Source organism: Ustilago hordei (genome assembly GCF_900519145.1).
Source record: "Ustilago hordei strain Uho2 genome assembly, contig: UHO2_contig_14, whole genome shotgun sequence".
Lineage (NCBI taxonomy): Eukaryota > Fungi > Basidiomycota > Ustilaginomycetes > Ustilaginales > Ustilaginaceae > Ustilago > Ustilago hordei.
Genome location: NW_024545255.1, coordinates 489,229 through 517,206, shown reverse-complemented (window position 1 = coordinate 517,206; position 27,978 = coordinate 489,229). Strand labels below are relative to the sequence as shown.

The window sequence follows — 27,978 nt, the reverse complement described above, 5'->3', positions numbered from 1 at the left end:
TATCATAGAGACCCCAAGAAACCATTCAATATGCTATGCACTTTCAGATGTCTTGCCTGGGTACATGTGCCTAAGATGAAGAGAAAGAAACTCGACAAACCAGCTATACCTGCCATTTTCATCAGATATGATGAGGAACATAAAGGATGGAAGTTTGTATCCCCAAAGCACAATCCAATGGTGTTTTGGTCTAATGCAGTGTCATGGGCCTGGATGCTCAAGAAGCAGGAGGGTCACTGGTTCATATGGAAGGAGCACAGGTATCGAAGACCTAGTCGATACCAGTAGAGAGCATGGTCATAGTGCAGTCTCCATGGAGACCATGGACTCCTATGGATTCACATGCAAAGGAGCACTGAGCCCATATGCGAGGAGGGCCAGGCACAGCCACGAGGAGGACCAAGCTCAAAGAGCAGGCACAGCCACGAGGAGGACCAAGCTCAAAGAGCAGGCACAGCCACGAAGAGGACCAAGCTCAGATGGTTACCACTCAGGGGCTCGAGAGACAAGAGTCATAGGACACTGGCAAGCAGGTCCTGAGGAAGAGGAGCAGTGTCGAATGAGTCGACACCACTCAAGAGACACAGGGGTACCAAGCAGGAGAGGCCCCTGAACAGTACTCGATGAAGAAGGTACTCTCTGGAGAGAGAGCAGGAGCAGCATCGCTGGCGATGCTGTGAAGAGGTATATAACCATGCTTTCTCATCATCAAAGGTCGAGTGGATCCTCATCCACTCTATACTCACCATACAACTAGTCAATACTTTAGAAACATAAGTACTCATTAGTTTCAGTCAGCATAGCAGCAATCCATCAAAGGTTGCTCCTCATCGTAGTGTGTGTGTTGTATCACCACTACCTGACGTCCGAAGGCGCCCATAGCAGGTTAGCGGTCCGGATCAAGATAGAACCGAAGGCAGTAGTCCACTGCGGTCCGGGGATCACTTCAAGCATCAAGTCAACACACTGGACACTCGTGTTGACGCCACCAACCTTATCACCAACACCATCAACCTCATTATCATCAACACTCACCAACCTTATCACCAACATCATCAACCTCATCATCATCAACACTCACACCAGACCTTGGTGGCATCATAACATTGATATTGATCGTGCCGAGCTACCCCTGAACGGAGTGTCCACAGAGGTCAGCCGAAACCTACAATAGTATATACAACGAACACCACCTGCTGTCACTGCACAACTTGATAGTCACCGATACCGAGACAATAGCTGTCGCACAGTTTGATAGTCACTGAGTATCTCGACAGACCGACCTGGGTTTCAGGCGCGAGACCCCTGACATTAGAGTGGATCGTTCAAGCAGCTCCTCACAATCACCATGATGGACCCAGACCTCAACAATAAGCTCGATAGACTACTCACTCTATTGGGAGCACAGCTAGAGCTTACCAGACAGGGTCATCGAGAGGAACGATTACAACGAGCTCAACTGAGCAGGGAGGAGACAATGGACCTCTCTCACTCAGAAGACCAAGCAGGAGGAGGAGATGAGTCTATGATAGGAGACCCACATACTCCTACTCTGGCTCCACGACCAAGATGATCAGTCTCATTCAACCTGGATGAGCAGGAGGACATCAACTATGAGAAGTATGCTTCACCTACTGGGCCAAGATACGTCAAGACTAAGGTGGACCCCTACAGCAGGACTAGGACGGACCCTTACCCCCTGGACCATGAGGAGGACACCAGCATCATGGCAGAGCTTAACCGGTCAAAGCCCATTGCCACCCCCTTCCCAAAGTTCAATCCCCGAGACATGGAGATCTTCATTCTAGAAGCCGAAGCATGGTTTAAGTTCAACCAGGTGTATGAGCAGACTAGGATGATCAACCACATGGGTGCTCAACTGGAAGGGACAGCAAGAGAGTGGTGGACCTCCAAGCTCCGTATTGATAGAGCTAGAGAAGGAAGGTTGTTCAATGATTGGCACTACTTCACAGAGCGACTGTCAGAACAGTTCAACCCACGCAATGCTAGGATGGAGGCATACAACAAGCTGTTGGCTCTCAGACTCACAAGTGATGCTCCTGGTGCCGCCACACGTCATGTAGAGCGGTTCAGAGACTTGGAGGGACAGGTCAACCTAGATGACAACGAGCTAGTAATTGATCTCTTCAGGGGAAGTCTCACTCGCAGCATACAGGAGAAGTTCGAGAGGAATCCACCTGGGAAGAGATGGGAGTGGTACCGAGAGGTTGAGGAGATCGATCGACAGAGGATGCTACTACAGCAGTCCTCGGCTAGACACTCACTCCCAAACGCCACATCACCTCCACTAAGAACTTGGTCTCGGCCAAATCAAAGTTCAATCCCCATCCGACAACCCACTCAACCTTATCCAGCTCGATCACCATCACAAGCAACTACACAAGCAACTATACAAAACCTAAACCGACCCCTTCCTCACCATCCCACCCAACCCTCGAAGCAAGGAAGCCCTGCTCCATTAGGTATCAACACCTGTCATGTATGCAAGGGTATCGGCCATTGGGCCAGAGACTGCCCCAGCAGGAGGGTAGACCCTCTTAGCTCTCGACCCATGGGACCAAAGGTTATGGTCACCACAGCAGACCCCTTCGAGGAGGCCACTGACTCAGGAGATGGCCACACAGGCAGCACTGAGATGGGTGACCCCAAGGCCATGGACCTCAGCTCATACCAGCAACCCATGGACCTCGACCATGAGGAGGAGGAGCATGATGATGATGACGATGAGGGAAACGTCAGTGGGGTGATGCACTGATGGCATGCATTGCTCTACAAACCTCCTCGCCATCACTCTGTATATATCAAGATTGTCAAGTATGTTTCTCTACCAGTGGAGGCAAAGCAGTACTGGAGCTCTCTGGAATGGTTCAAGACCATCCTGCTCGGATACTAGCTGATACCGGTGCTGGTTTGTCCATAGTCTCAGATTCTTTCATTAGTAAGTACCAAATACCCACAAAACCCATAAAAACAAGATCGATCCATGGTGTCACCGGGCACCAACTCTCCATCAATAGTTCTGCGAGCATGCAGGTATCTATTGGTACACACAATCTGGGTGTGGTCGAAGCTTCAGTAGCCGACACTGCTGACTATGACCTCATCCTGGGGTTCACTGAGCTACGGAGGCTCAAACCCACCATACAATGGGATACGGGCCAGCTGGAGTTCAAGACTCAGGAGCAGGACCGACCCCCAAGGAGACCCCCTGAGGCAGCAAGAGCAGGGGACCTAACCATGAGGAGACCAACCCTTCATGGTAACGAGTTTGTCTCAGCAGAGCGCATACTACGAGCAGCTCTGGAAGATGGACCCATAGGGTTCATGCTGTTGGAGGAGCCACCATCATCACTCCCGGCCTTTGGTTTTGTACCTACAGGCGCAGACAAAGGAGTCGAGATGGAGGTAGAGGTAGATAAGGTGGTGACAGCTGCAGACATACCAAAGCCATACCAACACCTGCAAGATGTGTTTGATGAGGTGGAAGCAGACAAGCTGCCCCATCATACCGAGCATGATCTCCACCTCGAGTTGATAGAAGGAGGGAAGCCACCTCAAGGGCCCCTATACCTTAAGGGACCCAAGGAGATGTCCGAGTTGAGGAGGTACTTGGATGAGAACCTCGAGAAGGGGTTCATAAGACCATCGAAGAGCCCGGCACGATCACCAGTGCTCTTCGTACCAAAGAAGGATGGAGGTCTCAGACTCTGTGTGGACTACAGAGGTCTCAACGAGATCACTGTCAAGAACAGGGCACCATTGCCCCTCATCGAGGAGCAGCTGTTCTTGCTCAGGAAGGCAAGGATCTATACCAAGCTAGACCTTAGAGCAGCATACAACCTCATCCGGATTGCTAAAGGAGATGAATGGAAGACAGCTTTTGGCACTCAGTTGGGACTCTATGAGTACCTAGTGATGCCCTTTGGCCTAGCCAACGCTCTGGCTCACTTCCAGTCATTCATCAATGACATCTTCCGAGACATCATTGGGATATATGTGGTGGTATACTTAGATGACTTCCTGATCTTCAGTGACACTGAGGAGGTACATGTGAAGCATGTCACCGAGGTCCTCACTCGCTTAAGGAGCAACAGGCTCTTTGCGAAGCTGTCGAAGTGTGAGTTCCACACCAAGACAGTCAAGTTCCTGGGGTACATCATCAAGCCAACAGGCATAGAGATGGACCCAGAAAAGGTGCACACTGTCAAGGAGTGGCCAATGCCAGAGTCAATCCATGACATCCAGAGGTTCCTGGGTTTTGCCAACTTCTATCGAAGGTTCATAGCCCACTTTGCTCGCATAGCCAAGCCCTTGACAGCATTGGTAAAGCCTATAGAACGGTTCAAGAAGTTCGAGCTACCAGAGGAGGCCCAACAGGCCTTCCACAATCTCATCCAGGCATTCACATCAGCAGGAGTGCTTCAGCACTTCGACTACCACCTTCCAACAAGGTTGGAGACTGATGCAAGTGACTTTGCTATAGCAGGAGTACTCAAGCAGGAGCATGAAGGACGATGGCATCCAGTGGCTTTCTACTCTAGGAAGATGTCTTCTGCCGAGAAGAACTATGAGATCCATGACAAGGAGCTCCTAGCTGTGGTCGCCTGCCTCACTCAGTGGCGACACATGCTAGCTGGACTACCAAGCCAACTGGTCATCCTCACTGACCATGAAGCCCTCAAGTATTTCAAGTCACAGAGACGCATCACAGGTCAACAGGCTCGATGGGCAATACTACTAGCAGACTTCGACTTCATATTGCAGTATCGACCAGGAGACAAAGGTGGTGAACCCGATGCTCTCACCAGAAGGACAGACATGCAACCAGCTGGTGAAGAGCAGGATCACAATGTGAGGCAACTACTGCCTCCTCGAGTGTTCAAGGAGACAGCAGACCATGACTCGCTCCTAGTGGCCCCCATGACCTCGATGGAGTCCATAGCACCAAAAGGTCTCAGAGACCTGGTCAAGATCTTCCAGCCCTTAGACCAAGAGCTACAGGAGATACATAGTGTCAGGGGTCTCGCGCCTGAAACCCAGGTCGGTCTGTCGAGATACTTGGTGACTATCAAACTGTGCGACAGCTATTGTCTCGGTATCGGTGACTATCAAGTTGTGCAGTGACAGCAGGTGGCGTTCGTTGTATATACTATCGTAGGTTTCGGCTGACCTCTGTGGACACTCCGTTCAGGGGTAGCTCGGCACGATCAATATCAATGTTATGATGACACCAAGGTCTGGTGTGAGTGTTGATGATGATGAGGTTGATGGTGTTGGTGATGAGATTGGTGATGTCGATGATAATGAGGTTGATGGTATTGGTGATAAGATTGGTGATGTCGATGATAATGAGGTTGATGGTGTTGGTGATAAGGTTGGTGGCATCAACACGAGTGTCCAGTGTGTTGACTTGATGCTTGAAGTGATCCCCGGACCGCAGTGGACTACTGCCTTCGGTTCTATCTTGATCCGGACTGCTAACCTGCTATGGGCGCCTTCGGACATCAGGTAGTGGTGATACAACACACACACTACGATGAGGAGCAACCTTGATAGATTGCTGCTATGCTGACTGAAACTAATGTATACTTATGCTGAAGTGATAACTAGTTATATGGTGAGTAGAGTGGATGGGGATCCACTCGACCTATGATGATGAGAAAGCATGGTTATATACCTCTTCACAGCATCGCCAGCGATGCTGCTCCTGCTCTCTCTCCAGAGAGTACCTTCTTCATCGAGTACTGTTCAGGGGTCAGGGGCCTCTCCTGCTTGGCACCCCTGTGCCTCTTGAGCTGTGTCGACTCCTTCGACACTGCTCCTCCTCCTCAGGACCTGCTTGCCGGTGTCCTATGACTCTTGTCTCTCGAGCCCCTGAGTGGTAACCATCTGAGCTTGGTCCTCTTCGTGGCTGTGCCTCTCCTTGAGCTTGGTCCTCCTCGTGGCTGTGCCTAGCCCTCCTCGCATATGGGCTCAGTGCTCCTTTGCATGTGAATCCATAGGAGTCCATGGTCTCCATGGAGACTGCACTACGACCATGCTCTCTACTGGTATCGACTAGGTCTTCGATACCTGTGCTCCTTCCATATGAACCAGTGACCCTCCTGCTTCTTGAGCATCCAGGCCCATGACAGTAGGTCATTAGCTAGGGGTAATCCCACCTCTGGGAAGTGCAACACAGATGTATATATAGCACACTGAGAGCACTAAGCTATCAACACTTCCCTCTAGTCAATCGAGTATATATGTTTCTGCCTTAAAGAAGTAGTGACATTGTACTTAGACTCTCCCCGATTGCCAGTATCAGGATCGAAACTTCTTCAAACTTCAACAACTACTTGCTTAGGGGGTATCAAAGTTTTTGCATTTTTAAAAATGCGGGTTTTTTGAAAAGCGCATTTTTGGAGCAAAGTTGAACCCCCCATTTAAGGAAAAGCGGGTTTCCAAAAATGCGATGAAATCATACAGCCGATAAAATACGTATCCTAAAAGTAAGCATATGAAGCATGAATCATACGGCCGATAAGAGATGTAACCTAACAATAAGCATATGAAACATGATGTGGCACCTATCTTCTCCACCTCGGGTATCAGATAGCCGGTGTGCCGATGCCGATGGCGATGATCAGGCCTGACGCATGCCGATACGCGGGACTGGCTTCGACAACTTGCTATGGATCCGAGTGTGTAAAGGTGGCGAAGGTGTGAGATCGAAGTAGTGCTCACATCCTTTCACTGTTGTGGAGTGAACTCGTTTTGCGTTTTTGAAAACGCACGAAAAAGCCGTGTTTTCAAAAACGCAGTTTTGTTTTTCGTTTGGCGCAGCTTATGTAAGCTTTTGCGTTTTTTATGAGTTGAGGGAGTTGAAGTAGATAAAGCTACACAAAGCCTAGAGACAGCGAGGGTAATGTTTACGGCCGAGTGAAAGGCCTGAACATCTTAGCACGGACCACATGTGTCACAACCTACTCAAGACAAATGCTTTGTTATGTTCTGCAGTCAATGTGGCTCTCCGCCGCTCTTCTTTTGTATATATACAGACTCCTCGCTCTCTCGCTCTCTGTCTCTTACCATTATCATCCATGCAGAAAAATCAGATTCCTCAACTGATTAAGAGTCTGAAGCTCAGCAGCTTCTAGCACCTCGCCACCAGGATGCCACCAAGAGTAGATAGCGTAGCACTACTCGAACGCACCATGCAGATGATCAGGGAAACTCACACCAACTGGGACGAAGACCAAGTCTTGGAGCGTGCCTTCTCGCTAATAAACCTCCAACCCAACACCAACCAAGCAGAGAAGATCCCCAAGTCAGTGCTCAGCATCATCTCGCAAATCGTCAAGCTCAACGAGAACAACTGGGCCATCTGGGAGCCGATGTTCATGGACTGCATCCGCCCAATCAAGAACGCCAAGCAGATCCTCACTGAGGAGATTCCCAGTGGCCATACCGACTATGATGAGGAACTAGACAGCCACTTGCTGGGTCTCATCTTGTCCTCCTGTGACCACGGACCCACCAGCCGTATCAACACCTACACCGTGCGGGAGCAAGGTGAGGAGGAGCAGCTCGGCTCTACACTCTACAAGAAGCTCAAAGCCGCTCTCACAATAAACGACGAAGTTAAGCTCTCCGCCATTCACGACTGGGTACATGAAGTCAAGCTAGCCCAGCGCAACATTGCCAACCTTGGTAAGGAGCTCGATCAAATCTGGAATGACGCAGCCAGGCTCGGTAGCCGCATGGACGAAAAGCTCAAGAAGTCTACCCTGTACCGCTGCGTCAAAGACGACTGGCTCTACACCCAGACAGTAGACTCCCTCAAAGCTGCTCAACCTGGTTGCAGCTATGAGTATGCCTATCATGCACTAGCTAAGAAGCACCAAGAAGCCGAGCTCTCAGGTCGTATCCGAGCCACGGCCAGAGCCACAAGCAATAGAAGTTCAACAGGCCAAGCTGGCAAGCATAGGCAGGTTCTTAACCAAGAGGGCTACAATAGGGGCAGGCGCGACCCCGCAAACCCTAATGAACCGGCCAAGTGCTATAGGTGTAGGCAACCTGGGCACATTGCCATCAACTGCACCAACAGTCAGGAGCAAACTCCTACTCAGCAGGGATAGGGACTCGGGTGCACCTTTTTCATAAGCAACACTGGCAACCGCAAACAAGACAGTACGTGGATTCTCGACTCTGGAGCTACACATCACATGGTACATGATGAGGGTAAGCTCATTGCTCCGACACCGAAGCAAGGATCCGTAGATACTGCTGGACATGAACGGTTGCGAGTACAGGCAATAGGCGACGCAACTTTGCGAGTAAGAGACGTTAAGATACCACTCACTGACGTACTTCACGTTCCCAACCTTAGCAAGAACCTATTGTCCATCCCAGTGCTGATTGAAAATGGTGCACGTGTGATATTTGAAGAGTCTGGAGCTACTATCCTCCAGCATGATGGGAGCATGGTCAAGAGCAAGACCAACTGGCACAAGAAGAGATGGGAGGTTTACGGTGACTCCCTAGCAGCACAGCTCAATGATCCCCTAGAGGGCATTGATGCTACCACAACACCAGCAAAACCAGCGAGCCACATGATGAGCAAGCTATGGCACGAACGATTCGGTCATCCTGGCAGGAACAAAACCAAGCAAATCCAGGCCCACTACTTAGGAAAAGAAACACAGCTTGGACATGACGCAAGGGATTGCAACTGTTGCAGCCAAGCAAAGCAAACACGCGCAAGAATGACAAGTAGCAAAACAGAGCGAGCCCAGGCACCCCTGGAGCTGGTACACATTGACTTGATGATGGACCTGAAAGGCCATCCCAACTACCACCATGCACTGGTAGTTGTAGATGACTCGTCATCCTATGTATATGTGAAACCACTCCTCAGCAAGGCCGAAGCATTCCCCGCCCTAAAGGCATGGATCAAGGCAGCAGAGATAGCAACGGACCACATGCTAAAGTGCATCTGCAGCGACAACGGAACAGAGTGGTCCAGCTTTGGAGCAGAAGAATGGAAACGAGAAGCAGGGTTCAAGTGGCAGAAAACCACACCTTATGTCAGTGCCCAGAATGGGAGAGCAGAGCGCATGATCAGATCCCTTCAAGAAAAGATGCGTGCAATGCTTGTCCAGAGATCGGTACCAAAGGAGCTGTGGCCCTACGCCATCATGGCTGCAGGGCACACACTGAACTTGACACCCTCTACCGAAGCAAATAGGATTCCATACGAGGACTTCCACCGCAAGTCTGCGCATGGCTTGGCCAAGCAGCTGCGTGTCTTTGGCTGCCTTGCTTGGGTCCACCTCCCCAAGAAGGATCATACAGGAAAGCACGGCGTAAGAGCAATCCCAGGAATCATGGTCGGCTACGATGACGAGCACAAGGGCTGGAAATTCTTTACCCCCGGCCACACCCCATCTATATGGTGGAGCAACTCAGCCACATTCCATGAAGCCAAAGGTTGGCATGATCGCCCCAGTGTGCAGAGCCCACTGCAGTTCGGCTTCGAGAGCCTCGAAGCAGAAGATACTAGACCCGAGACAGATAGCGACAAGCCCGAATTGGAGGTGGAAGTACTCGACATGGAGGACCCACTTCCCAAAATACACACTGCACTGCACGCCGACCCTATAGATGACAACAGGTCGGAGCTCGATGTTGAAGAGATAATTGGAGAAGCACACACAGCCACCCTGAACCTCACACCGACCTTAAAGGAAGCACTTGCCAGCGATGATGCACAACAATGGCAGGAAGCCATACGCAAGGAGCTGGACGGACTTGAGGCAATGGGAACATGGGAGATTGTGGATGTTCCACCAAACACTAGACTTGTCGACTCCAAAATAGTCCTTCGGCTCAAATTGGATGCCGATGGCATACCAGTCCGGCACAAAGCGAGACTCGTCGCACGGGGCTTCACACAGCGGGAGGGTATCGACTTCGAAGAAACCTTTGCGCCTGTGGCACCGCTCAGCGCAATAAGAGCCCTGTTATCTTTGGCAGTGGAGCGCAACTGGGAAGTCCATCAGCTTGACATCACAATGGCTTACCTCAACTCCACGCTCAACCATGTGATCTACATGAAACCACCAGAAGGTGCCAAAGTGCCGAAAGGGAAAGCCTACTGAGTCATCAAGGGACTGTATGGCCTTAAACAGTCGGGACGGGAATGGAACATGGAGTTTGATAAGTTCCTGCAACGCTCAAACTTCCACAGGCTCGACTGCGCACCATGCATCTACACTAGAGGAGAAGGAGATAACTTTGCAATAGTGGTCATCTATGTTGACGACATGCTAATTATAGCTCCAACCCTAGAAACAGTAAGGCGTATCAAGGAGGAAATAGGCCAAAGATGGCGGATGGAGGATGGTGGCAATGTCTCCCACTTCCTCGGGATCAAAATCACCAGGGATCGAGAAGCGAAAACCATGGACCTCGAGCAAACTAGTTATGTTAAGCAGCTTCTGGATGAACATTTGGACAAGCGCAGAAGGAAGTCTAGTGTACCACTCCAAGACATTCCAGTCCCAGAAATGGCAGCAAGCATAGCAGAACGAAAGGAGTACCCACAGATTGTCGGCAAACTCCTGTGGTTGTCTAATGGAACACGTCCAGACATCAGCCAAGCCGTCAGCGTCCTTGCACGCTATATGACACAACCATCAAGGGAGCACTACAACGCTGCACAGAAAGTACTCCAATATTTGGACTACACATGAGATATCCGCTTACAATATGGCAGCAACAAGCAACAAGACTTTCTGACGGTGCACAGCGATGCAAACTGGGCAAGCGACGCTACAGCACAATGCGAAAGCTCATCTGGTTCAGCAGTGTTTGTATGTGGCAACCTGGTAGCATGGAAATCAGCACTACAGTGCTGCACCACCTTATCGGCGGTGGAAGCAGAATTTGTAGCTGCGACAGAAGCCGCACGAGAGGTCCTGTTCTTCAAACACCTCTTCAAGGCCGTTGGAATTGATGTTGGTATCCCTACAATCTTTTCAGACAACACTGGTACCATCCAGGTTAGCAAGGACCCCGCGCAACACTGGAAGTTAAAGCACATTGACACCAAATACCACTTCATCAGAGACAATGTGCAAGATGGAAAGGTCAAGATCAAGTACATTAACACTGCAGATAACTTGGCAGACCTCTTTACCAAACCGGTGGGAAAGACTATACTACAGCGCGCGCGACAGGGACTGGGACTAAAAGCCCAGCATGATGCAGTGGCTCGGCAGTCTCCTGCCTTGCCACTGAGGGAGGCAGTTGAGGGAGTTGAAGTAGATAAAGCTACACAAAGCCTAGAGACAGCGAGGGTAATGTTTACGGCCGAGTGAAAGGCCTGAACATCTTAGCATGGACCACATGTGTCACAACCTACTCAAGACAAATGCTTTGTTATGTTCCGCAGTCAATGCGGCTCTCCGCCGCTCTTCTTTTGTATATATACAGACTCCTCGCTCTCTCGCTCTCTGTCTCTTACCGTTATCATCCACGCAGAAAAATCAGATTCCTCAACTTTATGAAAAACGCGCTCTGCAAAAAACCCGCGTTTTTAAAAACGCAAAAACTTTGATACCCCCTCTTGTTCGTGTGCGTATCGCCAAAATCGGAAGAGTCGATCGGATCGGGCAAAGTGTTGGTTGCGTGTGGTGCGTGTATGTGGAGGCTCAGTTTTGGTCGACAATATACCGCCACCATCACCACCACCATCACCGCCACCATCACCGCCACCATCACTGCCAGCATCACTGCCAGCACTGATTGCGCTCCTACCCTCCCTTCCAACAACTGCATCGCACAATTTGATTCCAATGCTTCCTCCTACGCTCAACCCCGGTTCTTCTCCTGCCTCTCCCGTCGTGTCCACTCCGCCACATGACGCGCCGTCTTTGCCGAGCCTGCCAGGCTTGCCCGCATCACCACAAAAGAAGCTCCTTTATGATACACTCAAGAAGCCATTCGATGATCAGGATTTCAGCGTCATATTTTGGCTTCAGGCGCTCAAAGCAGCAGCCCTGCCCAATACTGATCGCAAGACACGTGTAAAAAGTCTCGACTTCTTTCTCGATCACGCATACTTTGATCGGCTCATCAATGAGCTCAAATCCATAGCCGATCGGCTTCCGGAAAAGTTTGTCCATAGCTTCTTGCACGTTTCCGGCTCCGGAGCCGATCCCTCTGCAAGTCTCAGAGATCGGTTCGACGCCAAAACTCTCTTGACACGCATCGAGAAATGCGCCTTCTTTCAACCTACCTTCGACCCTGTCGACCGCCTTGCACATGTCTTGCAGTATGCTTTCATCCCAGGTCCCCTTCGTATGCCCAGCCCTCCGGCCCGTGCGCCTCTCTACGACTTTACCTCCACCTTCAACGGTCAAGCTCTCGAAAGACTTGTCGACTACATCAAGGTACACAACCAGCTCTTTCCCCCTTCCTCATCATCTCCGCCTCCCGTGCATGTCGCCCGTCTTGAGAACTCTCCCCCTTTAGCCGACCACACTCACCACCAACAGCATCAGTCCGTGCCCGAGCAGACTCGCAAGCATCATTGGTCCCTGCCCGAGCAAACTCGCAAGTACTATGCCAAGGTGCTCTCCATAATCCAGTCCTCAGGCTTTGGCAAAACCAGGCTCTGCGTCCAACTCAGCACCGTCAGTCCCGGTATGCTCGTTTGTCTCAGAGAAAGCTCTCTCCTCACACAAAACTATGCTGTCTCGGAGCCCCCGCAGGACAAGCCAGTCTATGACTACTTTCAACGCATCAAGCGACTCCTCCCTGGGTCATTAGAAACCAAGGATCAGCCCCATCCCACGCCCAAAGGCGACCAAGAACACATGAGGTTCAACCAAGCACACCTCTCCATCCTCGCTTGGCTTTCCGTCTACTGCCAGACTACAGCCTATTACCTGATCCAGCTCCAACATGCCTCTGGTTGCTTTGACCCGCCTGCTCACCACCAAGATCCTGCCGCGTGCTGGCGTGCCGTCGTCTTCTACTATGCCCGAACTACCGGCTTGAAAGAGGGCTCGCTCTTCGAGACTCCCTCTAACATCTGCCACCAGAGCCGCCTCCCACATGTCTGTTCCACAGACATACCTCCTAGCACCGACAATCCGCTCACTCACGTCCACCCCGCCAACCAAGCCGCCGATCCTCCGCCTAGCCTTTTGGCAACCCCGCGAGTTCGTGAAAAGATCCTTGATTACATCTGTGAAACGGCCACCACTCTCGCGTCAACCATGAAGGGACAGTACTCTTGCCAATTGTCTGATCATGAGTTGCTCACCCATGCCATTCGAGATCATCTCAAGCCTCGCCTCCAATTAGTGGAGCATCTCCTTCGCAACGCTGACCCTAACTCGTTCTTTTTCCTCGCATTGGACGAATGCAGTAGCATGGATACATTGCTGCCATACATACGTCGAGTGTGGTTCCATGCCATGCCAGAGACCACGTGGATCCTCCTCATCGACACTAACTCGGATCTGGCACCGCTCGCCGGCAAGGAAGCTCGTCAAGGCTCGCGACGCATGTCAGAATTCGACACGCATTGTCTCACCCAGGCGTTTTCGGCGATGCCTCTCGACCTCAACTTGACTAGTCAACATCTTCGCACGCTCTCCCCCTCGGGTACCTGCCAACTGACCATGCGAGATCTCGACGCATTCCTTCCTCGCTTCGGACGACCGCTGTGGATGGACTCACGCTATCACAGCGACGGGTTCATCATGCCCACGACCATCTTCAGGAAACTAGTCTTGCCGAGCGAGTGGACGTGGCCGGAGGTATTGCAAGACATCCAGCCCGATCCGCTCAACGAAACCAATCAGAATCTGATCGCGCTTGCCTCCCGACGCCTTCACCTCGACCTGTCGAGCAAAGCTGGCCCGCAGCATTGGTACCACTTTGTCTCTCGCCAGATTGCTCACCACCTGCGCTTCGTCGGTCGAATCTATTCCACCTCGGACTCGATCAAGTCGGGTACACCTAGTGAAGCACCTCTTAGCCTTGCCGTTGCTTGGAGCGTTCGATCCAAGCCCGAACTTGTAGCTGTCAAGTGGTCCATGATGGTGCAGGCTATTATCCATGCCAGTGCACCCGTTGGTCTCAACGTGGGCGCTCAAGGCGAGCTCGGCGTCGCTCTCCTATCCACCATGGCCATCGACCTGGCTATGAGCCAGAGGTACTCAAATCACCTGCGTTACTACATTTCCTCATGGCCTGTTCCCTCGGCCGAAGCCAAGTATGCCGCGCTCTACGGCCTGGTCAGTGTCCACGACTGGCTTTGCACTCTTACCGGCTCCAAGTATGTAGAGTGTGCACCAGCAGTCAGCGGGTCCAGCAGCGGCTACCCTGGAAGTGAGGATGGCGACCAAGTCATGGCGGATCAAGACCAAGCCGATCAAGGCTTGCCGTCGCAACTGGCTTCGTGGGCCCGACGCGCATGGCTCAACTTTACGCATTCCGCCGTTCTGCCCAATCAGATACCGCATAACCGTCGCATTGGGACAGATTTGCTTTTCGAGCTCTGGATCCGTCACGCCACAGCGCAAGGCGTTAGCAATCAAGTTGGATGGGATTTGCTCATACCCGTTTATGAGTCTCACAGCGACCAGCCTCCGAACGGCGCTGACAAGTTTGACGAGACCAAGTTGTCGTACATTGCTATCCAAGTAAAGAACTGCATCAACCGACCTACCCGAGAGGTCAAAGAGGCGGCAGTAGGGCCCCGTCTTGCTGTCAACCAAGAGAAGCAGTGCCTCGAGCTCTTCTTTGATCTCAAGGGCCCAGAATCTTGCCGCGGTCACGAGTACTCGCAGCGACGTCATCCAACCCGAGCATCCAACAAGCAGCGGGCGCCCAAGATGAAAGAGCAAGAGGAAGAAGATGCAAAGAGTCGTCTTCTGCTGCGACATCACGTGTTCATAAGTGGTCTCACACCTGAAGGCTTACCATTGCTGAAGCAGCTCCAGGGCCCCGCCGCTAAGCAGGTGAGCTTGCTATTTGGCGATGCAGATTCGCTTGACACGGTCGAGTTCGACGAGACGCATGCCAACTACGTCCGCCGCTTACCATCGGAAGAGCATCGCAGAACTTGGGATGAAGCACAGACGTGCGTGGAAAACAGACTGATGTTCTTTCGTCATCTTTGTTGACGTGATTGATTTTGACACTGATCGAGTCGGAGCTGGACCAGTCAATAGCTTCTGCACTGTTATCTCATTGCTGGTGAATGATGGACGAGAAAGAAGATTGAAAGCAAATAAGATTGTGATATATGCATGTCGCCACCAACGCTCAGCCATTCGCTGTCAACTCATCTTGAGAAAACACACATCAGCCAAAAGGAATGGTAGTTGGTTGACGTCTTCCAACGTCATCGCTACTCTGATTCAGGCCCAGGCAATCGAAACAAAACAAAATACTAAAACAAGACTGTGATGGTGCAGATGACAGCGACCAACCGATGGTGATGCAACAAGGCATGCAAGAAAAGAAAATGGCAGTTCAATAACTGACTGTCCAACTTGGCGTCCAAGTAAAGCTACTCGTGCAAGAGAGGGTTATCGAATTGGAAATTCGAATCATTTTCAAGAAATTGGAATTGCCAATTTGGATTTGGGTATTCCTTGCAATTTTCCATTTTTGACCTCAAATGCAGACACGTGTCTCTTTCCTCTCTCGTGGCTAACTACTCACAAAGGTAATGATCAAACATGACAATGGAAGGTGACGCAAGCCAATGGTGGAGGAATCAGGACAAACTGATCTGATCAGAGATTCAGGGGGACTGATCTGGGAAGAGATCAGGTACAACACAGTCCTGCCAGTTGTCATGGTAGGTCATTAGCTAGGGGTAATCCCACCTCTGGGAAGTGCAACACAGATGTATATATAGCACACTGAGAGCACTAAGCTATCAACACTCCCTCTAGTCAATCGAGTATATATGTTTCTGCCTTAAAGAAGTAGTGACATTGTACTTAGACTCTCCCCTATTGCCAGTATCAGGACTGAAACTTCTTCAAACTTCAACAGGTTATGAGCCCAAATAGCCCTACCACATCCTCGAACACACCTTCAATGATGTCTAACATAGACTACTCGATCTATGACAACTTCGTCGACTCCATGCAGGATCTCCTCCCACGCCTGCCAACAATAGTCCAGAACCATTTGTCATGGGCCTGGATGCGCAAGAGGTAGGAAGAACCATCATGTCATGGGCCTGGATGCTCAAGAAGCAGGAGGGTCACTGGTTCATATGGAAGGAGCACAGGTATCGAAGACCTAGTCGATACCAGTAGAGAGCATGGTCATAGTGCAGTCTCCATGGAGACCATGGACTCCTATGGATTCACATGCAAAGGAGCACTGAGCCCATATGCGAGGAGGGCCAGGCACAGCCACGAGGAGGACCAAGCTCAAAGAGCAGGCGCAGCCACGAGGAGGACCAAGCTCAGATGGTTACCACTCAGGGGCTCGAGAGACAAGAGACCATGGACTCCTATGGATTCACATGCAAAGGAGCACTGAGCCCATATGCGAGGAGGGCCAGGCACAGCCACGAAGAGGACCAAGCTCAGATGGTTACCACTCAGGGGCTCGAGAGACAAGAGTCATAGGACACTGGCAAGCAGGTCCTGAGGAAGAGGAGCAGTGTCGAGGGAGTCGACACAGGTCATGAGGAGGAGGAGCAGTGTCGAAGGAGTTGACACCACTCAAGAGGCACAGGGGTGCCAAGCAGGAGAGGCCCCTGAGCAGTACTCGATGAAGAAGGTACTCTCTGGAGAGAGAGCAGGAGCAGCATCGCTGGCGATGCTGAGAAGAGGTATATAACCATGCTTTCTCATCATCATAGGTCAAGTGGATCCTCATCCACTCTACACTCACCATAACTAGTTATCACTTCAGCATAAGTATATATTAGTTTCAGTCAGCATAGCAGCAATCCATCAAAGGTTGCTCCTCATCGTAGTGTGTGTGTTGTATCACCACTACCTGACGTCCGAAGGCGCCCATAGCAGGTTAGTGGTCCGGATCAAGATAGAACCGAAGGCAGTAGTCCACTGTGGTCCGGGGATCACTTCAAGCATCAAGTCAACACACTGGACACTCGTGTTGACGCCACCAACCTTATCACCAACACCATCAACCTCGTTATCATCAACACTCACCAACCTTATCACCAACGTCATCAACCTCATCATCATCAACACTCACACCAGACCTTGGTGTCATCATAACATTGATATTGATCGTGCCGAGCTACCCCTGAACAGAGTGTCCACAGAGGTCAGCCGAAACCTACGATAGTATATACAACGAACGCCACCTGCTGTCACTGCACAACTTGATAGTCACCGATACCGAGACAATAGCTGTCGCACAGTTTGATAGTCACCGAGTATCTCGACAGACCGACCTGGGTTCAGGCGCGAGACCCCTGACAGTACTCTCTGGAGGGAGAGAGCAGGAGCAGTGTCACTGGTGACACTGCGAAGAGATATATAGTCATACCTTCTTGTCACAAATGGTCGAGTGGATCCTCATCCACTCTACACACATCATAACAACTAGTATTACTTTAAGCATAAGTATCATTAGTTTATAGTCAGTATAGTAGTAATCAATAGATTGCTCCTCATCAAAGCATGTGTGTTGTATCACCGCTCCCTGATGTCCGAAGGCAGTTCTTAGCAAACCAGCAGTCCAGATAATGATAGAACCAAAGGCAGTCATCCACTGTGGTCCAGGGATCACCTCAAGCATTAGTCGACACACTGGACACTCATGTCAACATCATCAATCCATACTCACACCAGACCATTGGTGTCAACATCAAGTTCACTTAGAGTCATAATGTATTTTGATTGTGCCAAGCTACCTCTGGACAGAGTGTCCACAGTGGTCAGTCGAAATCTGTCATAATGTCAATACAACTACAGATTCCAATGAGAAAAGTGACAGAGATGGCTCTGTTGCATATTTCACTAGGAATCGAAATACCATTAGCACTGTCACATAACTTGACAGAATTGGTGATAGTATCAATACTACCACAGATCTCAGGTTTCAGGCGTGCGACCCCTGACATCCGGCTCCTATGACAAGGGGTCTGTAAGGGACTTCCAACACATGCTCAGACAGGCCGTCTGGAACATTGTAGAGAGGTTTCGGTTACTTACCTATGACCAACAACTCACTTGTAAGCGAGTATGTCGGAGAGCTTGAGACGGCAGTGGTTCGGAAGCAAGGACATTGTCAACGACCAACTCGGTTTCCGGACTGGGCAATCATATGAGAAATTATTCACGTGACGCGTCTCAATTACTAAGCATGAGCTCATCCAGCCGCGGCCCTCGGAACCGGCTGATACAGTGAGATCCGTGAGCAGCTTGCAGAGGCCGAGTGCGGCGTGGACGTTGCTACCGAAACCTCACTACAGTACCAACACCATCGTACTTTGGCAGCCAGCTCAATACGGCATCAATCTAAGGAGCTCAACATGGCGCCACAAGCATCCGTCTCCTACATATCGGCGGCGTTCAACCGCGCCAATCACATTGCTGATTGGGCCGATGCTCCTCATAGCATTGTCGCATATGCTGCCAACAAGTCGATTGCCATCTGGGACAAGCCAGGACACCCTTCCTCTCCTGGAGTGACTCAGCTTCTCGCGACAGGATTCTGCAAATCGATCACATCGCTCAAGCTTGCAGACTTGCCATCTCTATCATCATACCCATGCATCGTCGCTGGATCAGCCGAAGGATCGATAGCTATTTGGACACTTCGCGAGGACGGAAAATGGGCAAAAGTGCATATGATCAAAGGAGCGCATCAGGGATCTGTCTCGGCTCTTGGAGTTGTTCGCTCTCACGCGACACTATCGCTGGGATCTGTGGTCGTTTCGGGTGCTTCTGATGGTCTGCTCAAAGTGTGGTCGCTTTCGGCTCATCGATCACAGGCTCCTTCGGTGGTGCAAACTATCGATCTGAAAGGTCGTTTCCCTCTCGATCTCTCATTGCTTCCATTACCGAGCACACAAATCGATGCGCAGTCCTCACTTCATTTGCTGATGGCTTTGGCCACTACCACCAACAAGATCGATATTTATGCATCCGGCACCGCGTCGAAGGACAACGCCGAGTTTTGCGAATTCCAGCACAAGCTATCGCTCGAAGGTCACGAGGACTGGGTCAAGTCGCTTGACCTCTGCACCACATTCACCGACGCTGATTCGGACCACAACATCGATACCGTCATGCTCGCCAGTGGGTCCCAGGATGCCAGCGTGAGGCTGTGGAAGATTGCTCCAGCACAGCAGGATCAGGCGTCGTCAGCTCAGCAATCACCAACAAGTTCCAGCAAGGGCGACAACTTTGAAGAGATGGTTTCAAAGATCGAATCGGACAGAAGCACAAAGGCTGGTGAAATTTCTACTCGTGCCCATCCTTTCTCTGTCACAGGTCAAGGTGGATCAACTCAGACTTGGGTTGTTACCTTCGACGCTTTGCTTGTTGGACACGGCAACTGGGTCACCGGTGTTCAATGGCATCCAGCTGTGATATGCAAAAATGGTAAAGCACGGCAGCAACCAGCTGCACTTCTTTCTTCTTCCGCTGACAACAGTCTCATCTTGTGGACTCCCTATGGACCATCTTCTGACGCATCTTCCAACTCACCCTTCCCTGCCTTTGATGGTGCCCTTCTCTCCACTGGAGGCGCACGACGTGCCCGTGGTCCGACCTCTCATCATCTCGCCTCCTCTGTTTGGATGCCATCTCAACGTTTTGGTGAGGTTGGTGGGGCTAGTAACCTTGGGTTCTTTGGTGCACTCTGGATGCTGCCTGCATCTTCCATTTCGGCTGCAATTGATCCACAACAGCCCATATCCAGTGTTATTGCCCATGGCTGGGGTGGTTCTGCACACATCTGGACCCTTGCCGCGCAAAAAACAGCTTCATCATCATCTTCTCAGCCACAGTGGCGAGTAACAGATCCAGTCACAGGTCACTTTGCATCTGCCAGATCCGTCGCTTGGGAACCTTGCGGAGAATACCTACTCAGCTGTTCCGATGACCAGACCACACGACTGCACGCTCGACCCATGCAGAGGCAAGGCCAATCGCTCAACGTAGATTCAGCGACCTGGCACGAGGTCGCACGTCCACAGTCGCACGGCTACGACCTCCACTCGGTCTCTTGGCTCGATCGACTCAATTTCGTCTCCGCCGCCGATGAGAAGGTTCTACGTGTATTCTCGGCTCCTCGTGGGTTTGTTGGTACGGCAGGCAGGAATGGACTCCTTTGTGCGACTCTAGGATCCGAACAGGAGTCGAGGTCAGCCTCTCGTCCTGTTACTGGAAGAAATGCTCTGCTCCATCTCGAGATCGATGAGGCAGCAGGCTTGCTCGAGTCAGCAAAGAGGCACGGCGACTTGATTAAGCAGGCTGTGGAGAAATGCTGCCACCAGCAGAGTGATTCTGTCACGGCTATCGTTTCGTCTAGCCGTTTCGAGAAGCCTTTCAAGGGTCTCAGCTTCAAGAATATCGAGCTATACCTCAAATGGCTTTACGGACAGGCATGGGCTGTTGCCATCCAACGTGGCCTCATGCTCGCCAACATCACCGTGCTCTTGGTCCCAGATACTTCGCTCGACAACGTTGCTCGCCGCTTGAGCTCATCCGATGCGGAGGTTCTGCAAGATGCGACCATGAGTCAGGGCTCGGTGGCTACTTGGCAGCAACTTGGTATCAGGACCGCGTCGTTGGACTCCAACCTGACTTTGAAGGAGGACCACGAGGCTGTTGGTCAGGACGATGGGAAAGGTCTAATTACCTATCCTGTTGCGGCTCTTGGCGGCACGTTTGATCATCTTCACGTCGGACACAAGATTCTGCTCACCATGGCATCACTCATTGCCCAACGCAAGATTATTGTCGGTGTCACTGACGACGCCATGCTCACCAAAAAGTCCAACGCGAGTCTCCTCGAGCCCATCGACGAGCGTATCGCCACTGTCAATGCATTCATCAGTCTCGTCCGCTTGCCTTTCGCGCCTCTCAACCAGTGCGTGGTTAAGCTGGAAGACGTTGCCGGCCCTGCTGCGGCGGAAGCCGATCTGCAAGCGCTCGTGGTCACTGACGAGACACTCTCTGGTGCTGAATTCATCGATGGTAAGAGGAAAGAGAACGGATTGTCTTGCTTGGAGAATTGGGTCATTGGCGTCGTCGGCAGCGAGGGGCAGACCGAACTCAAGGGTGATGCTAAAGCTTTGGCAGAAAGCAAGATCGGTAGCACTGCTATAAGGAAGTGGCTTGCAGAACAGGGACCTCGCCGTGTGCAGGCTTTGGAGACGGTCAAGAGGCATCACGTTTCCTACCAGCTGCGTTTGACGAAAGGAAGCGAAGCAGGAGGGAGACGTAAGTCAGGCTATGACAATGTCCCATCGCGTCCTGTTGGAGCTAGTGTACCTCCTCTCGGTTTGTCGAACAGGGCTGTGTTCGAAGGGTCCACGATCGAAGAAGCGCCCTCGGCAAGTGGACAGCCTATCGGCACGGCCAAAGAGAGTCTTTCTGCTGTCTTGGGTCAGCCTCCTTCTGAGGAACAGCTCTCTGTCGAGACATTGTGGCCCGAGCTGGAAAAGCTGTACGGGCATGGATATGAGCTGCTTTGGGTCAGCGCCAATCCTCCTAACCCAGTGGATGGGGGTCGCACCACCACAGGCGGGCGATTTGTCGCTTCGTGCTGCAAAGCGACCAGTGAAGATCACGCTGTGGTGCGTATCCACGATCGCCATCAGAATTGGAAGGAGTGCGCTGTGCTCCAAGGTCATTCGCTCAGCATCACGCGCGTTCAGTGGAGCATGGACTCGCGCTTTGTGCTGACCTGCTCAAGAGATCGAAGTTGGAGAATGTACGAAAAGGTTGCTGCTTCAGGCGAGGATGGCCAAGTACGCTTTGTGCCTTTTACTGGAGAGCGTTCGCATGCCCGAATCATCTGGGACTGCGCTTGGTCTAGCGATGTATCAAGATGCTATGTTTTTGCGACAGCTTCGAGAGATAAGACGATCAAAATTTTCCAGCTTGAACTCGGGGGAAAGCAAGACGAGAAGCGGTTCAAGTTGTTGCAAACGGTCAAATTCAACCAAGCAGTGACGGCGATTGCTTTCGGAGTCGATCTGGTGCTTGCTATCGGCAAAGAAGATGGTGAGGTGGAGATCTTGCAGCGCAAGGCAAATGAAGATGGTGAAGCAACAGAAGAGTGGGTTACAACGCTCAAGGTGCAAGACATGGCATCAGAGCAAATCAACCAACTTGCTTTCCGACCGCCGGTGCTGGATGATGGCGATGATGCGATTCTTGCTTCTGCTTCTGAAGATGGGATTGTGCGCTTGACAAGAGTTTCTGGCCTGTAGAAGCATCGGGGCGCCTGTCTGCTGTTTGCAATGCAAACCGCTTCCAACTAACTGACTTTGACGGAAGCAGCGAATGATTTCAGAATGAATTCCTGTCTGTGCATGCTGCATCGTGTAAGAGCGACGTCGCCGGTCAAACGAGCACCAAACTCGAAGGTGCAGAACAGAGAGGCTGAAGCACGGGCAATGAAACAAGTTGAAAACGAGAGGATACGAGGCCAAGAATAAGATGCTAGTGTACAAGAAGGGCTGTGAGTGGTGACTGATTGAGGAAGCCAAGTCTAACGACCGTACCTGTCGAGCAAACCAAATGGATTTGATGGAGCGATTCACGGTCAGCATCGATACACAATAGCGAGGCAGACAAGGTATAAATAGAACATACTTTTGAAGTTCCCATTCTCTATTGTCGAGTGGGCATACTTGACGTGTCTTGAGCCACCGCGAGATGCAGTGGAAGTGGAAAGCGTGCTATTGTGGCAAGGATGTGGTTGACAAGTGGGACAGAAGAAAGCAAGTGGTGATAGGTGGCTGAGCACGAATCACTGCGATCCCGATGAGGCGGCGGCAGAAAGGAAACGTACGTTGCATTGACCCCAAGCGACGGTGCATTCTTCGGTGGTCGCTGAGCCCTGGTTGGCTTGACATTCGATGCCTGTCGTTATGAAAACAAGTAGCAAAAGCAAGCAAGACGCCGTCAGCGAGGTGTGAGCGCGAAGAAGGACAGACTTGGAGTGATTCAAGACTTACAAAGGTCCATGATATGATTTCGGCAAATGGCGCACTGCAGGCGTAATCGAAGGCAACAAGAGGTTTGCGAAAGGGGGGGACTGGTAAGTATGGCGTTGTGGTGCTCCTGACCATCACTCTGCCAAAAATGAGCATGTGGTTCCGTTTAAGGTGATTGAGGATTGGTTGTGCTAGCTGTATACCTACGTTGTCAACGACGATGTCCCAAGACCAAAGACACACGGCGTTCCACTGGTGTTTTATAAAATCAAAGCAAGGCAGTGAATGTCAGTGGCGAGTGGCAATGTTGGGAGAAGAGCGCGTGAACATACCTTCTTGACCTGGAATCGTGGCTGCTTTGTGGACGGAGAGTCGACCTCCATTGGCGCGTTCTCGGCCATGTTTGCGTATGTGTCCGAGCTACGGTGAACTGAGATGCTGGAAGCGCCAGAGAGAGCGTGCCTTGGTCGCTAACGGCGAGACTCGAGGACAGAGAAGTGAGCGTTGGAACAGCAAGCAGGTGGAGCAATTTGCCACCCAGTCAGTGCGCGCGCAGTATCGGATCGGGCTCCACCCGATTTTGTCATCTCAGCTTGACTCGCACGGCCGCGCAAATGAGGATCAGTCGGCCGATACAGAAAGAACGTTAGATTGCGGCAAATCAAACACGTGACATCATTTTCACGTCTTTGTAAGATTGTTGCACGTGACATGGCGTGCGCATCTGAGCTCGAGCCACATGTGTCGCAAGCCACTCAATCGACTTGGTTTGCTCCTCACTCCTTGCCATCTTGCCACCATCACCTTTCCATCATCTTACTGCGATCGAGTTCGATTCTACGATATTTGGCCCTTAGCACTCTGTTACCAACGCCTGCAACAGCTTTAAACAGCTATGGGCCCCCCGACCCCTTCGCTGTCGGTGGCAAATCCCTCGACCGAGGTGGTGCTCACCTCTCCATTCCTTTGGAAGCATCTGCAACGTCTTATCCAAGAAGAAGATCCTCACGCCAATGCTCCCAGTGCACAGGCCGGAAGCGATTATGCAGCAGCAAGTGGACCTGCTGAAGAGGTGGTGCAGCTCATCAAAGAAGTGCTCACAACAGCTTTGGTTCAGTATTATCCGTTACGAGACTCGCACACACGTGCCATCAAACGGTTCCTCGACGAAGTGATGGCTATGCTGGAGCCTGACACACACAGAGCTTCGCGCAAACATCTACGAACAAGCACGCCCCCGCCTCAGAGTTCGCCTCATTTCGACGACACTTCTGGATGATCACCCGGCTGTGTCAAAGCATATGAAACCTCACTGACTGCAGCGGTAACCAACAGAAAAGAGTGGGATAACCTTTGTGAATACGTCCACGAAGTCACCAAGCATCGCAGACAGATGCTGAAAAACGAAGAATCCAATGACGATATCATGCACTTAGCACTTCGAAATCGGATCGCAGAGTTTCTCGGCGACCTGAGCAAGTCATGCAGCAAGTTTCGATCGATCTATGCCCACCTCCACACCGCCTCGCTAGAGATCAAAGATTGCCAAGCTTCCATCACTGATACCGTTGACCATCTCATCCAATCAGATGTGCCTGCCATGAAAGGCAAAGCGGTCTCCTACATCATCTATCGCCTTCCAGTCACTAACTCCAGACACGACCAGTCTGAGCACAACCCAGAACTCGAAGATCATTTCGCTTCCCAACTCCGTTGAATCTATCATGGCGATGCTCCGCTTTGCTTCCTGAGATTTGTGCTCAAAGTCAACGAGCACTTCACGAAACGGGTCCATCCCGTTAGCTTCAATGCATACTTGAAAGGTACTTCGATTGTGCAGTCGAGCAGGACGGGCAAGACACGCATGGTCCTGGAGCTCGGCGGCCTCGCTCCCCTCCTTTACGTTTGCGTATGTCGGAAAAAGCTCTCCAAAACCGCAAGCGTCGCCAATGGCTACCCTCTGGCCGAGGAAAACCTATACGAGTTTTTTGACAACAGTACCAAAAATACTGAGGCTTCTTACAACCTGCAGGTGGCTGTCTTTCTTGGCGCATGGTTCGCAGAATTGGCATCAAGACTCGAAAAGTGCATCACTGCTGAGGACAAGTATGCTTCCCTCTCACAACTGAACGACTTCGGAGGCCCCGGTCATCGACAACGTCATCCTTTTTTCCGTGAGGTCATTGCCGGCGCTCGTTCCAAGCTTGATGATGCATTGATCCGAGCAGAGAATCACCCACTTGGTAGTCAAAACGTTTTTGCTGAGCACCTTGACCAAGCGGCATGCGATCTCAGTCAGCAACTCGAGCCCATTCAACAACATCTGTATCAACGACATTCGGCATTCTACAAAACGCACAACATCACAAAGATGCCAGTCTTCGTTGCTTTTGATGAATGCGTGGAGCTGATCGTCGAAAGGCCGGGCCCGTCTGATGAAGGGATTTCTAAAGGCAACCAACTCAACAGCCTTCGTCGTGTGTGGCACCATCTGCTTGAGCTCGAACGCGAGACGGACCATGTAAACTTCTGGCTTGTGCTTCTCAGTACCAACACGGGTGCTGCTAGGCTTATCGAGCAGAAGGAAGGTCAAGCCTCGCAGCGAGCAAGAGAAAAGAATCCACTACCCGTCTTTGTCGGTCTGGGGTTTGATGTGTTGTGCAGCGAAAAGCGCATGCTCGCCTCTCCCAAAGAGGTTTGTAAAGCTCATCAAGTATGCAGCTACGGCCGACCACTGTGGGACTCACTTCCTCGCAGGGATTGGTGGAATATAGCTGTGCTCAAGCTGCTCGGTGCCAAAAAGTTTGATGCCTCGGATGCAACGCAATGCTACAACGTCCTTGCCTCCCGTCTGGCATTGCAACTCATTCCCACCCATTCCGGAGAGCTGTACAGGCAAAGGAAGGTCATGGAGACCGCTTCCGTTGACAGGCATATGCACATCTTACAGAAGGTCGTTCAACACAGAGATCTCAACATCGACTCGCCTTCCGAGCCTGCATTGGCGGTTGCTGCTGCCATTGTCATGTCAGCAACACCAGAGGACCAACTGGAGGTGCCTCCTACAACAAGGTACGCCCAACTAATTGACACCTTCACCAAGCAATGCCTCCCTTCGCTGGATACGCAGTGTCTCAAAGGTTCGCAGGGTGAGTTCATCGCACGTTTTGTCATGATGGCTGCATGGGATGTGGCAAAGCTGCCAACCTTGTCTGTCAAAGGGGACAAACGCTACCCTGCCGAGGTCTTCTCGACACCTGTTGACCTGCAAGCCTACCTGAAGAAGCTTGCAACCCTGGATGAACCCGATGAGGTGCTGCTCGATCATAAGCTCAAGGAAGCATGCGATACTGTACGCGACAGGCTCGGCGCTCATCGAACTGCAGGCATCTCTCATGACGATCCTGTGAAAGCATGGGTGAATTTCACTCACTTTGACACGTTGCCAGAAGGTATTAGTGTCATTTCTCCTGACTACCTTTGGTACTGTTGGAAACACGGCATCGCTCTGCAAATGGCACATGGACAAGCTGGCGTAGATGGGATTATCCCCGTCTTTGTGGGTGGACTGTCGCAGCGCTTCAGAACCTCGACAAGCCCTGAACAAGCCGGTGTCGATCATACAGGTATGCAATCCGAAGCAGACCAAATCGATGGCATTGATGAAGGTGAAGCTGCCCAACAGATGACATACATTGCCTGGGAAGCGAAGTTTCGAGACAAGAGCTTAGGAAGCGACGATGCCTCCAAAGCCGGACTTGCTGGACCTCCCTTGCTGGGCGCTGCTTGCAATGCAGCTGCACAAACGCCCACAAAGGCTCTAACCTCTTGCAGCCTGCTCACCATTCTTGCCGACCTCGGCTGTGAGCGAAAGTTCAAGAAGTCCAACAGCATGCGTCCTTTCCTGAAAGAGATCTCGCCAGTACACGACAAATCAAAATTTCTGCGTTTGTGGATCTGAGGGCTGAAGGAGGAGAGCACGTACCCATGTTTGGATGATCTTAGGATTCGAGACAAGATCAGCGCCTTGTTCCAAAAGGTGACCCATTCAGCAGAGTACGAGGAAGACAACAGGATGCTCTTGCCTCTCTGGAATGCTGGAGTACATCCTGAAGAACAAGAGCATGTTAACGAAGGTCAACCAGCAGTTGTGGACTGGCCATCCCCATACGGACCAGCCACCGAGTATGATGCTGTGCAGCCCATGGAACTGGATCCTGTTCAGCCTATCACGAGGGCTTCTGTGGAAGGTCGCGATCACGGTTTCAATTGAGTGTTTCTCATCAGTTTGTTTCTGTCATGTGTCCCGGTCAATGTTGGCACATCCAATTGCAATCATGTTCCAGTGTATCGCTTCGTGAAGCATCCGCAATGGTGCTCGCTGTTTGCTGCTCGCTGCTCGCATAGAGAGCGATGGGCGCCGGCTGTGAAGCAAGATCAGTTGAAAGATCAGACTAGGGGTTTTCAAATTTTTTCGAGCCCTCGTAAACTCGAGTATTCCAATACTCAGACAAGCTCTGGAAATTGGCGCCCCCAAATGTTGAGAAAAGATGAGGAAGACTGATGTCGATGATTAAAGATTGGCGATAGTCAGAGCACAGTATCACTGCTATTTAGGGCAGAAACACATATACTCAATTGACTAATCGAACATGGTGATGCTGAAGGTAAACAATCCAATATGATGATGTAAGCTGGCATGGGACGATGCTAGAGGGATTGGGTGAAGTAGATCTGATCAGAGATCGGACAGAGCCGAACTCACCAGAGATCGG

At 51.3% G+C, this 27,978-nt stretch overlaps 8 protein-coding genes across 8 annotated transcripts; 7 read left to right on the top strand and 1 right to left on the bottom strand.

Moving 5' to 3' along the window:
- Positions 1 to 1,348: 1,348 nt before the first annotated feature.
- UHO2_05637 (uncharacterized protein) lies at positions 1,349 to 2,776 on the top strand (the record flags this gene model as incomplete). Its single annotated transcript, XM_041554808.1, has 2 exons — positions 1,349 to 1,427; positions 1,578 to 2,776. 2 exons carry the CDS (start codon positions 1,349 to 1,351, stop codon positions 2,774 to 2,776), a joined length of 1,278 nt encoding a protein of 425 aa, XP_041410742.1.
- A 272-nt stretch (positions 2,777 to 3,048) lies between these two features.
- Positions 3,049 to 5,145, top strand: UHO2_05636 (uncharacterized protein; the record flags this gene model as incomplete). The annotated part of the gene is made up of 1 exon (XM_041554807.1): positions 3,049 to 5,145. The coding sequence occupies one exon, from the start codon at positions 3,049 to 3,051 to the stop codon at positions 5,143 to 5,145; it is 2,097 nt and encodes a 698-aa protein (XP_041410741.1).
- A 2,030-nt stretch (positions 5,146 to 7,175) lies between these two features.
- Positions 7,176 to 10,163, top strand: UHO2_05635 (uncharacterized protein; the record flags this gene model as incomplete). The annotated part of the gene is made up of 2 exons (XM_041554806.1): positions 7,176 to 8,068; positions 8,393 to 10,163. The coding sequence occupies 2 exons, from the start codon at positions 7,176 to 7,178 to the stop codon at positions 10,161 to 10,163; spliced, it is 2,664 nt and encodes an 887-aa protein (XP_041410740.1).
- A 1,698-nt stretch (positions 10,164 to 11,861) lies between these two features.
- UHO2_05634 (uncharacterized protein) lies at positions 11,862 to 15,206 on the top strand (the record flags this gene model as incomplete). Its single annotated transcript, XM_041554805.1, has 1 exon — positions 11,862 to 15,206. The coding sequence occupies one exon, from the start codon at positions 11,862 to 11,864 to the stop codon at positions 15,204 to 15,206; it is 3,345 nt and encodes a 1,114-aa protein (XP_041410739.1).
- A 3,353-nt stretch (positions 15,207 to 18,559) lies between these two features.
- UHO2_05633 (uncharacterized protein) lies at positions 18,560 to 22,474 on the top strand (the record flags this gene model as incomplete). The annotated part of the gene is made up of 1 exon (XM_041554804.1): positions 18,560 to 22,474. The coding sequence occupies one exon, from the start codon at positions 18,560 to 18,562 to the stop codon at positions 22,472 to 22,474; it is 3,915 nt and encodes a 1,304-aa protein (XP_041410738.1).
- Positions 22,475 to 22,755: 281 nt separating this feature from the next.
- UHO2_05632 (putative RING-box protein 1) lies at positions 22,756 to 23,604 on the bottom strand (the record flags this gene model as incomplete). Its single annotated transcript, XM_041554803.1, has 6 exons — positions 22,756 to 22,768; positions 22,860 to 22,945; positions 23,059 to 23,129; positions 23,225 to 23,258; positions 23,411 to 23,455; positions 23,536 to 23,604. The coding sequence occupies 6 exons, from the start codon at positions 23,602 to 23,604 to the stop codon at positions 22,756 to 22,758; spliced, it is 318 nt and encodes a 105-aa protein (XP_041410737.1).
- A 494-nt stretch (positions 23,605 to 24,098) lies between these two features.
- UHO2_05631 (uncharacterized protein) lies at positions 24,099 to 24,482 on the top strand (the record flags this gene model as incomplete). The annotated part of the gene is made up of 1 exon (XM_041554802.1): positions 24,099 to 24,482. One exon carries the CDS (start codon positions 24,099 to 24,101, stop codon positions 24,480 to 24,482), a length of 384 nt encoding a protein of 127 aa, XP_041410736.1.
- A 585-nt stretch (positions 24,483 to 25,067) lies between these two features.
- UHO2_05630 (uncharacterized protein) lies at positions 25,068 to 27,476 on the top strand (the record flags this gene model as incomplete). The annotated part of the gene is made up of 2 exons (XM_041554801.1): positions 25,068 to 27,066; positions 27,166 to 27,476. 2 exons carry the CDS (start codon positions 25,068 to 25,070, stop codon positions 27,474 to 27,476), a joined length of 2,310 nt encoding a protein of 769 aa, XP_041410735.1.
- Between the last annotated feature and the right edge of the window lie 502 nt (positions 27,477 to 27,978).